Here is a 14,947-nt window from a genome sequence, read left to right as displayed (position 1 = left end):
AAAAAAAATCCAGGAATTTAAACAGTAGACGGGATTGTAAATTGTGAGCAGTAATCATGCCAGGCAACAGGCCGCAGGAATGCAAAACACGCCTCAAGCCAAAAGTTTAAGCTAGCAGGTGGCCTCTTCTATTCACCGAATGTCAACACTTCTTTTAGATGGAGCCTACATAACATCTGGGCATGTCAGCCACTGCTTTTAATTAAGTGAAATACAGTTACTCAATGTTCTGCCATGCTGGAGAAAAAAAAAGAAAACTAGGGTGAAGTGCGAAGGAAAAAAAAATTGACAGTACATATACTGTGTTCAGTGAAGGTCAGCACAGATGTGTAAATAAATATTAAACCTTCAGCTAATCTCTACATTTCCAGGATCATTGGAAGTCCCTAAGTAATCAGAATACTCCCTTGGAAGCAATTCAATCCCTTGGCCCATTTTTCTGGAAGTTATGCTGAGCCTGAAAGAAAGGAAACTGCAATAACCCCCACTCCAGGTTAGTTTAAGCTTTAAAAAGGCTGAACAATATAAAATATACAGTTTTTCGATATGCATTAAAGTGGTAGTGCACATTGAACTTTACAAAAATTCTGAATGAGTAATGATGAATGTGTTTTTGGCACAAGTGCACACCTGTTAGGACATGTCCTTTCATCCAACCTAAAATGATACACTCAGCCATAGGAGTCCATAACCTGTTTTAACTCAGTTTGCACTGCAGAGATCCACAGCAAAGGTGGATCTGTGTTGTGGGAAGGAGTTTTTTATGCATGGAGAAAAGGCTAGGGTTTATGTCAAAATGGATGAAGCTAAATGTATTACAATCTTGGAAAAGCTGTTAGAGGCTGTTAAAATCTTGAGACTTGAGTAAATATGAAGTGATTAGTTTAGATCCCATCATACTTCTTTTTTAGAGAAAAAGTCTAGTTCTACAGTTGGGAATCTGTAACAAGACTTCCACATTTTTGTTCACCGACTGTCCGCAACAAATCTGAATGAATCTGGAAAGCTGGTAAAGAAATACCCCCAAAAGCCTGAAGTTTAAAAATGCAGCAAGTAGTATTTAATCAATCTATGCCATACTTTGGATTTGTATTAGACTTTAAAAAACATGAATCTTTTTCCTTCCACATCAGCTATTGACAACTTTGTGTTAGCCCATCATATGAAGTCCCACTAAAGTCATTTAACCTTAAGGCTTAAAGGTAATCATAGTCACTAAGATCACATTTTTTTTACTACTACAACTAGGTTTACCGCTCTGCAAGAACATGTCAGCAGTTTATATCATGCTTGTTAAACATTTATAAATCTGAGACGGTAGTCCAGCAACAGAGTGCATAACAGTGAGAGAGCTCCCAAAAGAATACAAGGCGTACAAGATGAGTCTGAAAAGGTCTGGACAAATCACATCTGGTAGGAGTATACAGTGTAGAAGACTTTTCTTTCAGGGCTACATTTGCAAATGTTTATCAAGTTTAGGTTGATAATGTGAGTAAGAAAAGCTGTGGAGACAATGAGAGAAAGGAAAAAATGTTTCTAATGGAATATTTATTAAACATACAAAACATTATATCATTACCTGATGCTTTCTAAACACAAAATAAAGTTAGTGTGGAACTAAGATGGTTGTTGAAATGAGGATGTTCACAGAAAAATGACAGTGTTTAGATGTGGAATATTACATGAGCAGAAACTGAAATAACATAGATGGTAAAGCTCTTATATTTAAAATTTTAACTATATACATATTTGATTTAAAAAAAAGAACTATTTATGTGGCACTTTTGGTGAAATAAGTCAGACTTGAAATGACACATTTTTAAAAACACTGACAAGGTCTCACACAGAGCTCAAACCCTTGCTAAGGAAATTTATATCGTTAACACCAATTTGTATGTTTAGGAATGTATTAATGATCCAAAACAACAACCATCTGTCACAGAATTTACCACAAAAGTGAATTTTTGTATTAAATAGTTTACAGCACAATTTCACAACTTAAATGAAAAAGGCAAAGATGTCACAATGACTCCAGTGAAGTGTTTGATCATAGAAGATGTACAGAAAATATATATATGTATATATATATGCCAGAGGACACAGAAGGGAAAAGATTATGAACATAAATTCAAATCATTTTGTACTAATCACTTAAATATTACAGTATTCAGTGCTATTCTTTTAAAGGGAAATAAATTAACCAAGAAAACCTTATATACATAATACTGTACATCAAATCACACCTGCAGCAAATGTGCTTTCCAGCAATTTCCATTTCAGGCTCCAAAAATTAAACTGCGTCAAAACTAATGACACCCACATGATCTGACAACCATATTTCTGTATTTTTTCAGAATAACATTAGAGCTGTCATCAAAGTACAGCACTGATATTGCGTTGAGCTTGGTTGGGGCACAGCAGGGCTTTGGCACGTTATCAGGAAACATTAAATGAACCTATAAATAAGAAGTATGAATTTTTAATGGCAAGAATATTGTAAGGCTAAGCACATGTACAATGCATTTTAAACAGCACTTACCAGGGTTTGCACAATAGCATGATTTGTTGCATTCATTTGAGCATTAAGTGGAAAAGAGCATTCGCCGTCACAATAAAAAGCAGCATAGCCCTCCGGTGCAATGATCCAATCCTTGGCAAAAAAAGTACAACAGTTAGCTTCTCTAGTTTATAGCCTGGATTCGCTTTTCCATATTCATATGATTTAATGTGACCACCATGTGGTAACTGTGTCAATATTGTTTTACAAGAGATTTGAAATCTTTGTGTCTTACCTGCCACCCCAAATCTCGAAAGCTGACATAGAGCTCATGCTTTTTGCAGGCCTGCTTTTGTTCACTTGTGTTATAGTCTAAGGGAAAAAAAGATCAACACAGAAGTAGTACAATTAGTGAAATAATGCATCATATACTAATCACTATAACTGTCAGTTACATTGGTATAAACTCTGTATCATGCAAACACAGCTTCAGGATCGCCTTTCTATATGCATTTTCTTGTAACATACATAATTTCATCTCATGTCGAATACATGCGATCTGAGCCTCACAGATATACTGCACATGTAATTAAAACCAGAAATTTACTGTCACTTTTTAAGGAGACGTATAACCCTTTTCTCAACAGTCTGTCAATTAAATCAGTAAAATGTTTTTTGTGTTGGGTAAGCTACAATATCCAAAATTAGACCCATTTGCAAAATGCCAGAACAATGGTTTTTACTTACTTCAAATTCAGAAGTTTACATGCATTTCCTTATCATTTGGAAGAATCACCTTTTAAACTATATGAACTTCCTATGAGTTTCCCAGAAATGTGTCTCATTCTTCCAGAAAGGGCAGAAACTGAGTCAGTTTTTTAGGTCACCATGCTCAGAAAGAACCTTCAGCTCTGCCAGTGAATTTTCTATGGATCTGAGATCAGAACTTTACCATGGCCACCCCAAAACGTTACATTACTAACACGATTAGGTCATGAAACCATGTGCAGACACCCTAAGATTTACTCAACTCAGCATGGCGAAACTCCACACGGTTCCAGTTAAAGGCAACTTGACTTACTTTTTTTTTTATTAATTCATGTAATAATTACTTGAACATTTGGGGGCACTCAAACAAGATCACTGAAAAGTAATGTGCCCCTTCCTGATGCAGTAAAACATTGAATTTTAAGAGCCAGTTCCATATAATGCATGCCATGCGTGTTGCAACTTAATCTAACTATAGTCTGGACTGTTAAAAGTCATTGTTTTTCTATTTTTACCTTTAGTAGTGATAGTTTAATCTTTTCCTCAATCCACTAGTTTGCTTGAGTATTATTAGCATAGCGAGTTTGTTGAATAAAGTATTTGACTGTAAGTTGGAATTCTTATAATAAACTCTTGTATCTTTGAGAGAGGTCATCTATAATTATTCCCTACATATGTGTAGTATATTGATGATTTGGTACTCTGATTTGGATTTTTTTTTACCTTCTATATTTCTATGTAATTAGATAAAGATTGGTTCTCATCAAATCATTTTGTCACACTTCCAGATATGTTACGTAGCTCCCGGTAGTACATATACAGTTGAGGGTTGCTTCTAATTATATTGAAACTAGTAATAGATTTCTTCTTAAAGGTACTATGATCAAATTAAAGCATACATTGAACAAATACTTTGAGAATGTGTACATTTTCAAATTAATTTTGACAATGCCAATAGTGGCATAGGGAATTTTGCTGAATGTTCTTACTCTGGCATTTTTCTCTCCAACTAAATAAATGTGCTGAAATTAGTGGCCGTTTGCTTTCCAGGATAACATTTTGGGGTGAAACAATGTTTTTTTTGATGAAAGATACATTTATTTTAAAGCTTTTTACACATTTTTAATCACCATTATCAATTATTTTATATGATAAAGAAATCATTAAAAATGTTTTATCATCATAAATGCATGCTCACTGCACACCTCCAGGTTTTGGCATCCTTGATGATTCTTGTTGATTAGTTGATTTATTGCGATTGTGGTTCTTTTTCTTTCCGCCAGCAGCTCTCACAGAGCGGAGCAGTACTCCACTGGCCTTAAAGAAAGCAACGACAAATGGCTGTTTGGACTGAGGCCCGTTCCTCCCGATGATTCCAGCAGATTTTGTGTTGATGCTCCTTCCTTTACAAAACAAATAATAAATAAAAACCATTTAAAATAAATGGGACACTTCATTATTTCTTTTATTTTAAGCCTGTAATAACAATGCCTAAAACATTTGATGAGTCTGTGGCGATTTTCCATTTATGTCTATTTCTCAGAGGTCTAATGATACTTTCTTTTGTTATATTTTTGTTTAATATAAAATGTTGACATGTAGAATAAATCAAAAGATGAAACTCAAGCTTTTTCTGCGGCCTAAAACAAATCTGTGGATTATGTAAAGATAATTTTTTTATAGAATGATCCCAAAAAATGTTGTGAAAAGCAGAATTAGCTTTGCTTACCATCCATCATTTCCACACAGAGCTGAAGACCAAAATTTTGCTGTGGGTTTATCACCCAATGGTTACTGGTGGCTGTTATATCAAACACAAGCCAGCCCCCGTTAGACGCCTGCACCTTTTTGGAGTCGAGCAAAAATGTCTCCGCATCTCTGGAAGTACAAAAGAGCAAAAGAACCATATTTTTTTAATATATAAAAAAAGTGCTTAAAATTTTTGCTTTTTAAGCATGTCTTTTCAAAGACCTGCCAGTGAGAACTATACTGAAACACATGCAGCTATTGTTGAAAAGTTGCGTGCTGTGACAAATTGCACTTATAAGGTAAGATCTGTGCCAATACTAAAGCCATTTGATGAACAAAACATTTTTAGGACAATGAATCATGTACTTCAGCTTTTGTGTATTTTACCATGAGCTTAACAGAAGGCAACAATCATCCATTCTCTTTGAGAAATTATAATTAAGCAAAACTTCTACAGTTTTTGTTCGATTCCTTTCAAGTGGCAGATCGGATAAGGCAGCAGCTGTTAGTTTTTTGTGGTTTCACGGAGTTGGTTGGAGACATTAGAGGTTCTCCATGTGGTCTCAATTGTTTTGGAACTAGTCATATGTTTTTCAAAGGTGAAATAAAACTCTAGATTAATTCTTTTGAGGCACTAAGTGTTGAACTTCCTCTATAAAGGGCAAAAAAAAAAAAAAAAGTTTACTTTGTTTCATAATTTGAACTGTTACAGTGAACATTTACTGATCGAATGACCATATTTATGAGGAAACATTTTTTCTTATTCCTTATTGAATGGTTAGAAGCACTGATCAAATAAGAAAAATTGTGGTGGTGGAAACAAATATAACGTGATGACACTTAGCGTTGCCAAAAATACTTCCCCATTTACTAAGCTGAACTCCTAATTTGGTTTTGTTTGCCATCAATTGAGTTCAGAAGCAAAATTTAGAAAGATTTGTGGACGATGTTTGATCCGCAAAGATGAGTGACATTAGTTACTTTGATTTGACAGACTATAAAGGTGTTGTCACCTTAAATGTAGGCTCCTTTCTGTATTTTGTCCAAATTTTTATGAGGATAGTGGCTTGGGTGATTCAGCAAGATGACAGTGATGTCAGTGAGTGTGTAAGCTTTGCTCTCTCTACAATCTTTAAATAACAAACAATATTGGAGATGCACTATACAGCATCTTGAGGACACTTTTCATTCTCTGTAGTTTTTGTATATCTTTTAACCAAAGACTGATATTACGATAGACGATTCCCATTTTTAAAAACCAACATTAACTCTATGTTAAGTGATTGTATATAAAATACTTATTCAAGCCTTCCCACCATAAATGGTTATTAATTATTTATTTTGGGAGCAAAGGTAATTTCACACCACGTGTGTGAAAGAGCAGAAAACAAAAAAATCTTATGCAGATAAGCTGCAAATATGAATTGACATATCACAGAAAATAGCTATTTATTTTGTGGTAGTTTGCTATATTTCTGTTCTTCTTGTTTTCGCATTAATTTAAATACCTCACTGATGCTGTAAAATGCAAACCTCTCTTTGCACAGCAACATCAATTCCTGCATTATTAAAATTTAATCTTATGAACTAATGCACTCTGGAAACAAGTTTAAAGAAAAATTCAGCTTCACAATTGTTCAGCTTAGAAGCAAGTTTGCTCAATGCCATTGTAGGTCATCATTCTAGTGGTGACTGAAACTTTTACTTACTTGAATGAAAGATATTAGATTAAACAAACATTAGCTTCACAATGAAATGAAGAGAAATGAAGTTATACAAATTGTTGAGTTGTAAGCATCAGTAAAGTCTCACTCCTGCTTGTGAACACTAATCAAAATTTCTTGTTGAAAACATGTGTAAAAACATGAACTGAACCCCCTTCACCTTTAAGATGGGAGAGTCCATTGACTCAGACCTTTTCAACTCCCTGGAGGGCCATATCTCCCCTTGAATCACTCACACACATTTTGGAAAGCAAATGTGGGGCCACTGTTAAGCACACCCTTGTGTATTCAGCAATGTCATACTTTAAACTTACGGAATATTCTTAAGACAGGCAGGTGGTGGGCAAAACACTGACCATGGGCTCACCCATGAGAAACCCTCTGACCCCTAAGTGTGGTACCTAATGCTTTGATTTGGGGCACAGCCAGCTCGGTAGGCAACACAAGTTGAGTGACAAGTGACAAACTTTCCAATCTATACATAAGTGCTCGACTTGCTAATGGGGTTCACTTTATCCACAAACTATATTTATAAAAGCAGACAGCGCCTTTGAAGGAGACCAGAGTTTCTGATAAAAAGATGCTTGTTGTTGGTGGAAACGACAACAGCTGAGGAATTATCTGCCTCTTAAATGTGAAATAATACTGAATCAGGTCTTTGCAATCAAAACAAAAACAAAAAGATACAGCTGAAATTAAATATTAAACTACACAAACAAACACAAAACAAATGTTTCAATCGCTTAAGATTACTTAAATGATTTCTACTTGCTAACTGCCAATAAACATATATCAGGCAAGATAAAGGGAAGAGAAGAGTAGATCTGCACAAGTCTGGATCCTCCTCAGGTACAATTTCCAGATAGTAGAAAGTTTCACATTCATCAAATGAGCAATTATTTCAAACTATAAACACCATGATAATATCCAGCAATATTAACATTGCAGAAGAAGTTGGTTTATATCCCAGATATTACCTTGTTTATGCGAGAAAAGTACATATCTACTCTAAGTAAAACCCAAAGATCTTCTGAAGATGCTGAATTAAGATCATAAGATGGTAGGTTATAACAAATCTTATTTGCCTAGGGGCTGAAAATTCACTCAGAGACATGATGAATATTAAGTGGCCTATACATGTATGGCACTTTATGTAATCCAGAGGACTTCAAAGCGCTTTACACTACATTCAGTCATTTACCCATTCATTCACAGATTCTCGTGCTGATGGTGGTAAGCTACACTGCAGCCACAGCTGCCCTGGGACAGTTTGCCACCATCAATGGCAATGCAAGTGTCTAGCCTGGACACAATGACAGAGATAGGAAGAATGGGGGTTCAGACTAGCAACCCAATGGTCATAGGGTGAACTCCTACCATCATCTCCACTCTGCAGTCTTCAGCATTACCAAAAAAAATTATCTGACTCCATTTTCATTTGACTCCTTTTGCATAGGTCCAATTTTTACGTCACCAAATAAATTACTAAGTGGCTTAAGGACACCAAAGTCAGTGTTTTGGTGTGGCCATCACAAAGCCTGATCTCAGACTTTGTAGTCAAATTTTCTTGTCAGATTTGAAAAAGTGTGTCTGAACAACCTGTTACACCATTTCTGTCAATGAGACAGAATTCCATTAATGACAGAAACTCGTAGATGGACACCCAAAACATTCAATCCAAGTTGAATGTTTGAAATATTAAATACTAAGAACATTTATTTAAACTTCTGAATTTGAAATGTTTTACTGTCAAAACTAACTTAGGCTCACACAAAAAAAACAATTGTAGGCAAAAGTGCCATTTCTTTTCTTGGGAAGTGTTGAACAAAATAAGAAAAAACAATAAAAAGCTATGATGTGCCAATATTATGGAAGTCTCATGATATCTCTCTTTTTAGTGTACTACAAAAGATACGTAAGATGTTTATGGTCTCAACAAAAATATATTTTTGTCAAAAAGGCATTTTGCAGATTTGGAGGATTATTCCTCTCATACAGTTGAAGTTCATGGAATACAACTACAATTACATGACAGAAATAGCTTTTGGATTTAAATTTCATGATATATGATAACAATTTAAAAGTTTACTGCACTAATGGCTGTAAGGTGTACTCATAGATAAAAACTGCGTACAAAATTGTTCACAGTAAATCAATGAAGTGGCAGAAAACAAAAGTTTTTATGAGTTTCTATTTGAAAGTGAAATTAATGTGAGTGTTTTGACCGATTTCAACTTACTTGTTATGATATTCTTTGATAACTTGATATATGGAAACCTTCAGAGTGATGTTGTTGTAGCGAGCGTGACTGCGGTCTTTATAGATCCTAAATTCTGCTGCGGTCACTGCCTCTCCATCTGGGATCTGAGTCAGGTCAAAACGGAACTCCTTGTAGTGTCTTCTTTGGTGAGAAAAATCTTTATCTTTCTCCACTGGGAAAAGAAAAAAAAAAAAAAACATTTTATGATGAACTTCTGTATTACTGCCAAGTAAATCTCAACAGAAAATATGAGTTCACCTCCTGAACTGCTTCTTGTGTTGCATGACAGAGAAAGCCAGCATGAATTGCAGAGGAGGTAAAAAAAAAAAGAATATTTATCACATCTTCTTTTACATTCAAGATCCAACCCAAACATTTTGAGTACCAACAAAAGCACTTTCCAGTTCATTAAATCAGTCAACTGAATACAGGTAGCAGTTCCCAGACAGGCCCTCTACTGTGTGCCTTACTGCATTCTCCAGCCATGATGAATGGGCTGTCAGTTAAGAAAAACAGGCTGATTTCAATTAAAGACACTTTCCGCTGCTGCCAAGCAGAAAGAAAAGAACAGACAGGACTCTTCAGAGCCCATGTGAGTGTCTGCTCTGACCTCATTTCTGACCTGCAACTCACCTCCACTAACAATTCCCCAAGGAGTCGTTTGTGATTCGGAAATAAAATGAAATAGCCCTTGTTGAGAAGGATTTTGAATTATTTTTACTAACACAAAAAAACCTGAGCAACAGCATGAAAGATAACAAGTAGCTAGAGAGAGTGACCTCAACTGTCTCACATCCATAACTAGCGCAGCAAGGAGGAATGCAGCTGAGGTCAGCGGACGTCCTGAGATTGGTGGTGATATCATGTGGGGTGTTTTCCTGATATTTTATCAAGAGAGAGCACCTGTGGTTACTTAGCACAACCAAGTCAAAGGTCAGGCTTGACTTTAAACCACTGAGTGACTTCTATCAAATTAGCCACAGGCTGTAATCTGAAGCAGAAGTGCCACTGAGAGGAAAGAGCTTTTAACTTTGAATGGCTAAAGCTTCAATAAGTTCTCTCCATGCTAAGACTAAGTTGCATGCAAACTGCTGATTAAGTAAAGTCACCAGAACAGACAATTGGATCAAATCTTCAATCCTCTTTAAGAATGCTATTCAATTATAATAAATTAATTAACATAGTTGGGCATGTTCTAGTTTATAGTCAAGGTATTCCAATTATTTAAAATGTTACAAATGCCAAAGTTCTCCTTAATACCGTCCTGCAGTTTAAAATCCTTTAATATGCTCTGGAAAGTACTGTATAAACTAGAATTTGGTTGGACTATACTGCACATAATGCAATGCAGTGCTGTCCCTCTAACTGTTGCTGTGCACTGCTAATTAGCTAGCTGCAGAATGCAACTTCACTTTCCCTCACCTACAAGAAAGACAAATTTGGCTTAGTGGAGATATTTCCTGTCAATAAAATCTGGGGTAGGAGATCAGCACCAGCATCCTCCTGACCCCACTAGGGACAAAGGTGTTAGAAAATGGATGGATGGAAAAACTGGGGTAGTCATTGTTTAGAAATCACAAAGTGCCACCTATCACCTTAGGAAATGTTTACAAACTAAAGTTGTTAAGCTTAAAGCAGCATATCTGTTCAGCTGCCTACTGCAGGCTAGCTATTGCAGCAGATAACCTGATATAATCAGCTTTATAGACATACTGTGTTACACTAATATGCAAAGAATGGCAAGAAAATATATTCTGCACAATAAGCATTGTAAGCCGTTATTAAATTTAATGGGTGTTTAGGACATATTTTTTACTTAAGTTTATTTAATAACATAAAAATAGATAAATGTTACATAAATATTATATGTAGTCATAATAACCAATATTTTAAAACAATTTTAGCATGAGTTGTTTATCAATATTAATATTGTTTATCATGATTAGACCACTGTGTACTATTTTTTTTTGTTAATACAATCATTGAGAATTGCATACCGACTCATGGCTCATTACAGTATTAATTACATGAAAAGAGAACCTAAACGTTTTTTTAAAACAGTTGAGGACCGTCGCTGTCTTTGGCATACTGTAATAAATACAAGAGCCTCTTTGAGAACTTTACTGAAAATCTCCCAGAATGAGAGCAGAACTTTCAAGGCTGACAGCGTACATGCCCGGGTAGAGTGGTAAGTGGAAACAGATGGCCTCAGACCAAGGTGAGGAATTATTGTTTCAGGCAATGCTGCTCACATTCACTTTTTTATTTTTTTTGACATTTTTTGCTCTGTTTTCTGTAAAATATAATTTTCTACCCTGAGATGCCAGTACTATGTTACACCGCAAGAAGTTTATATTTCCAGGGATTTTTAAAAATAGTATCTTTACGCTCTGACCTTCTGAGTAATTCACCATGTGCTTGAATTATCCTTACAGGGCGACAGACAAACAAATTTGCCAAATGGTTTTAGTACTCTGTAACAATGTAAGAACCTCACAAGCAGGCACCAATCAATATCACCGTGATCTCTCTCTTTTAACAACAGGAAATAATTGAGATCAATTTTCTCAAGGTCAGACAGTCATCTGATAAGCTGCTCTGAACCACTGGGTTCAGAGTTGCAGCTACCGAACAAATACAGTCATTATACAAATCAACTGCTGTTTTCATTGAAAGGTGCACAAATCAAACTGGAATGTTAGAATGTATGATGTCAAACTAAAAAGATTTTTAAAAAATCAACCACCAAGGCTTAAATTTAAATGGTGTTTGAATTTTACATTAAAATGAATGAGTGAAGGAGAAGGGAAGATTCTATTTTATAAGTGATTTATGTGACCCGTTTTCAATTAAGCCGTTTATGCAACAGCTTATATTGGCAGACACACAGCGGGATTTCCAACAAAAAATATGTACCACAATTTTTCGTACACAAATGTGGATAGGAGAATTTTCATTTGAAAATTTGAAATAATTTAAATTCTTCAAGAGCGTATGAAAAATGAAAAGATAATTCAAATTGAAACTAAAAACGAACTGCGTCTGTTATTTGAGCATGGTTGAAAGTTTCCTAATTTTTGTTAGTCATTATTAACTTTTTAAATTGATTCGTTACTGCACGGGCCAGTCAGACACTCACCTAAATTGACAAAGCTCATAACCAAATCAGCATCATTGAGGAAATTGGTGTCGTGCGCCGTGGTTAGTGAAGGACTGTGCCCCAGCAGAGGAGCCGCTCTGTAGGGCTGCGGCACACGGGAGTAGCCGGCGTGCTGCGGGTTGTAGTAACTTTTCTTGGAGTGCCCTTGAGCTTTGGCACTGAAGCTCTTCCCTACGCTCCGGTTTAACACCGCCACCCCTTCCTCCTCCTCAACGGCCATGGCGTTGTATAGGTCGAGCATGAAGAGCGGTGCGGAGGACGCCTGTTTTCCGGGAGAGAAGGGCCTCGGACGGTGAGGCAAACCCAGGATGGAAAGGATCTCTCTCTGGATCTCCCTGCGCTCGTGATTGCGCAACCTCCTGTAAATAAAGCTGGAGTGCACATGGTTGTCAGTGAGAGCGCATTGAGCGCAGGAAAGAAAACTCAGACTGCTCCAAGCAAGTGCGAAAAGTGCGCGGCCCAGAGGAGTACAAAGCGCTGTCATCCTGGCAAATTGCTCTCTTAGAGATGAGGATGAACTACATTGCAATCTCTGAGGGAACAAAAAAAAAAAAAAGAAAAAGAAATCTTTAAAAGTCTACAAATACGAATTCATAAACTTTCCATAAAAATAGAGGAGCCACAAGTTTCACGGTAGTAAGACAGGAGTCTGTTTTGGTACAAAGTCTGCAGGAAAAATCGGTACTCCTGTCCTGTGTGAGAACTTTGTCTGGCAGCAGGCCCGTTTACTCCTCCGAGGTCTATCCAGATTCTCCGAGTATTTATGAAGCGGTGACCCCGTCCCTCACCTTACTCCTCTGACATGAAAAAAAAGGTAGGTACGCCCAGGATGTCGAGGGATTATACGTTTCCAAATGGATGAAATGTGGTGAACTGTGTCAAAAATAAAAACAGAGGAACACTCCAGTCATGCCCCGGCTCGTATATAATATATATATTTATTTCAGGAGAATGTGCACTAACTGGGGCTATAGTTGCCCTTTGGGTCCATCCCACACTCTGTTCTTGTTTTCGCATCCTCCTCTAGCGGTCGCAGTAAAACTTCAGCCGGGTCCCATGATGAATGTGGCGGCTTCGGATTGTAAATGGAGACACTTGAAATCTGAGAGCCCAGTCTTAACGAGTGAAAGAGTAATGACAGAGTCTTTTAATCACCTCAACTTATTGAAGTCAGGGTGTTTATAGGTGAGCGCTCCAGCTGCATTTAATGCTTTTGATCCTACTGTAAGTACTTTAAACGTAGAGGAAGTCAAATTAAGTGTTTTGTAGTTGTATACCCATGGCACAAAACGTAATAAGAGTTCATTAATTTGGCAAACTATTAATCTAACGGTTACACTGAGCTTTAAATATTTACTGCAATGAAAAGTATTTGCAACAAAAAGCATGCAGAAAATGCATTCTGGTTGGCCTAATTAAAGAAGCAATCACGAGGAAAATCACAAAGCGATATTAGAGTTAGACACAAATAAAGCTTTCACATGGAGAAAACGTTTAATTTCATTCCTCACTGAGCTGTTACCCTGCACTGACATCTAGTGGAAGCTAAAATACCGTCATCAAGTCTGCAGTCTCCACTATAGTTCAGCTGCCTAACAAAAGTATTCATATCCCTTTAAAAAATACTCACCCGTTCCCCACATTAGAAAAAGTGATCTTGTTTGAAACATCAACACAAGTTACAGAAAACTGTGAAGCAGGAGAAAAACCATAACCATTTTTTTATTTATTATACAACAGAAAATCTGAAAACAATATTATGCATGTGCATTCATCCCCCTTTAACCTGAAACCCATAAAATAAATCACATTTACTACAAATTAGTGGAATCTTGGGCTCCATTAATCTGGTCTTTATGGAAGAGTGCCAAAAAGAAAGTAACTGTTTAAAAATATCATGACTTGTTACTTCTTATGGAATATGCATCCTCCTTCTTACCGTAATGTGTTGCTGCAACACCTGAAATTTCTCTCTATTGGATGGAAAAGACTATTCCATTCCAGAGGTCTTCAAATCCAGGCCTTGAGGTTCAGTAAGTCCTGTGACCATGAGATCCTAAATCTAATGACTGAATCACCTCCTCAGTATGCAGCCAAGTTCTCCAGACTCTTGCTAATGATCTCATAATTTGACTCAGGTGTGTTGAAGTAGTGACACATCTGAAAGTTGCAGGACATCACCTACTGAGGTCTGGATGTGAAGACTTCTATTCTATTCTATTCTATTATAGAAGAAGTCCCATTTTCTGTTTGCACAAATTATGTAGGGCAAAGGAAAACATCCTAAAAACCCCACTTGCAAAATGGTTAGTGTGTGGCTGAACACAGACTAAACAAACACACACTGTGGTCAGACTTTATGGTTTATGGAAAAACCATAAAGTCTTTCTTTGCATGTAGCAAAAAAAGTAGTATTTTTGCTACATGCAAAAAACTGATATTCACGGATGCACAGCTATAGCATAGAATTAGCAGAACTCTAAGTCTCTACATGGTAGACACACAAAATACCTGCAGCTATAACCGCAGCAAAAAGTAATAGTATCCTTTCTTTTTCACTTGATGAAAAAAAAACCTAAAACCTTGCATCATTGTACTTCCACGTCACAATCATGCATCTTTTTGTGTTGGTACATATGATCCTAATAACATGCTTTAACGTTTGTGGTTGTAACCCGACAAGTTGCAAAAACTTCTGGGAGTGTGAATATAAGACAGCATAGTCAACAACTCCAAATGCACCTTTGGCAGTTGAGTTCATCCAGTTTTCTGACTTAAAATTCACATAT

At 36.4% G+C, this 14,947-nt stretch overlaps 1 protein-coding gene across 1 annotated transcript; it reads right to left on the bottom strand.

The window, feature by feature from the left end:
* Nucleotides 1–1,529: 1,529 nt before the first annotated feature.
* bmp5 (bone morphogenetic protein 5) lies at nucleotides 1,530–14,878 on the bottom strand. Its single transcript, XM_032553581.1, has 7 exons — nucleotides 12,138–14,878; nucleotides 8,978–9,170; nucleotides 4,995–5,143; nucleotides 4,471–4,668; nucleotides 2,793–2,869; nucleotides 2,540–2,650; nucleotides 1,530–2,456 (listed from the first exon to the last, which is right to left on the bottom strand). Exons 1-7 carry the CDS (start codon nucleotides 12,640–12,642, stop codon nucleotides 2,307–2,309), a joined length of 1,383 nt encoding a protein of 460 aa, XP_032409472.1. The 5' UTR covers nucleotides 12,643–14,878; the 3' UTR covers nucleotides 1,530–2,306.
* Between the last annotated feature and the right edge of the window lie 69 nt (nucleotides 14,879–14,947).

Source organism: Xiphophorus hellerii, chromosome 22, assembly GCF_003331165.1.
Source record: "Xiphophorus hellerii strain 12219 chromosome 22, Xiphophorus_hellerii-4.1, whole genome shotgun sequence".
NCBI classification, from domain to species: domain Eukaryota; kingdom Metazoa; phylum Chordata; class Actinopteri; order Cyprinodontiformes; family Poeciliidae; genus Xiphophorus; species Xiphophorus hellerii.
Note: the sequence above shows the minus strand (reverse complement) of the source record. Positions and strands in the feature narration are given on the sequence as shown.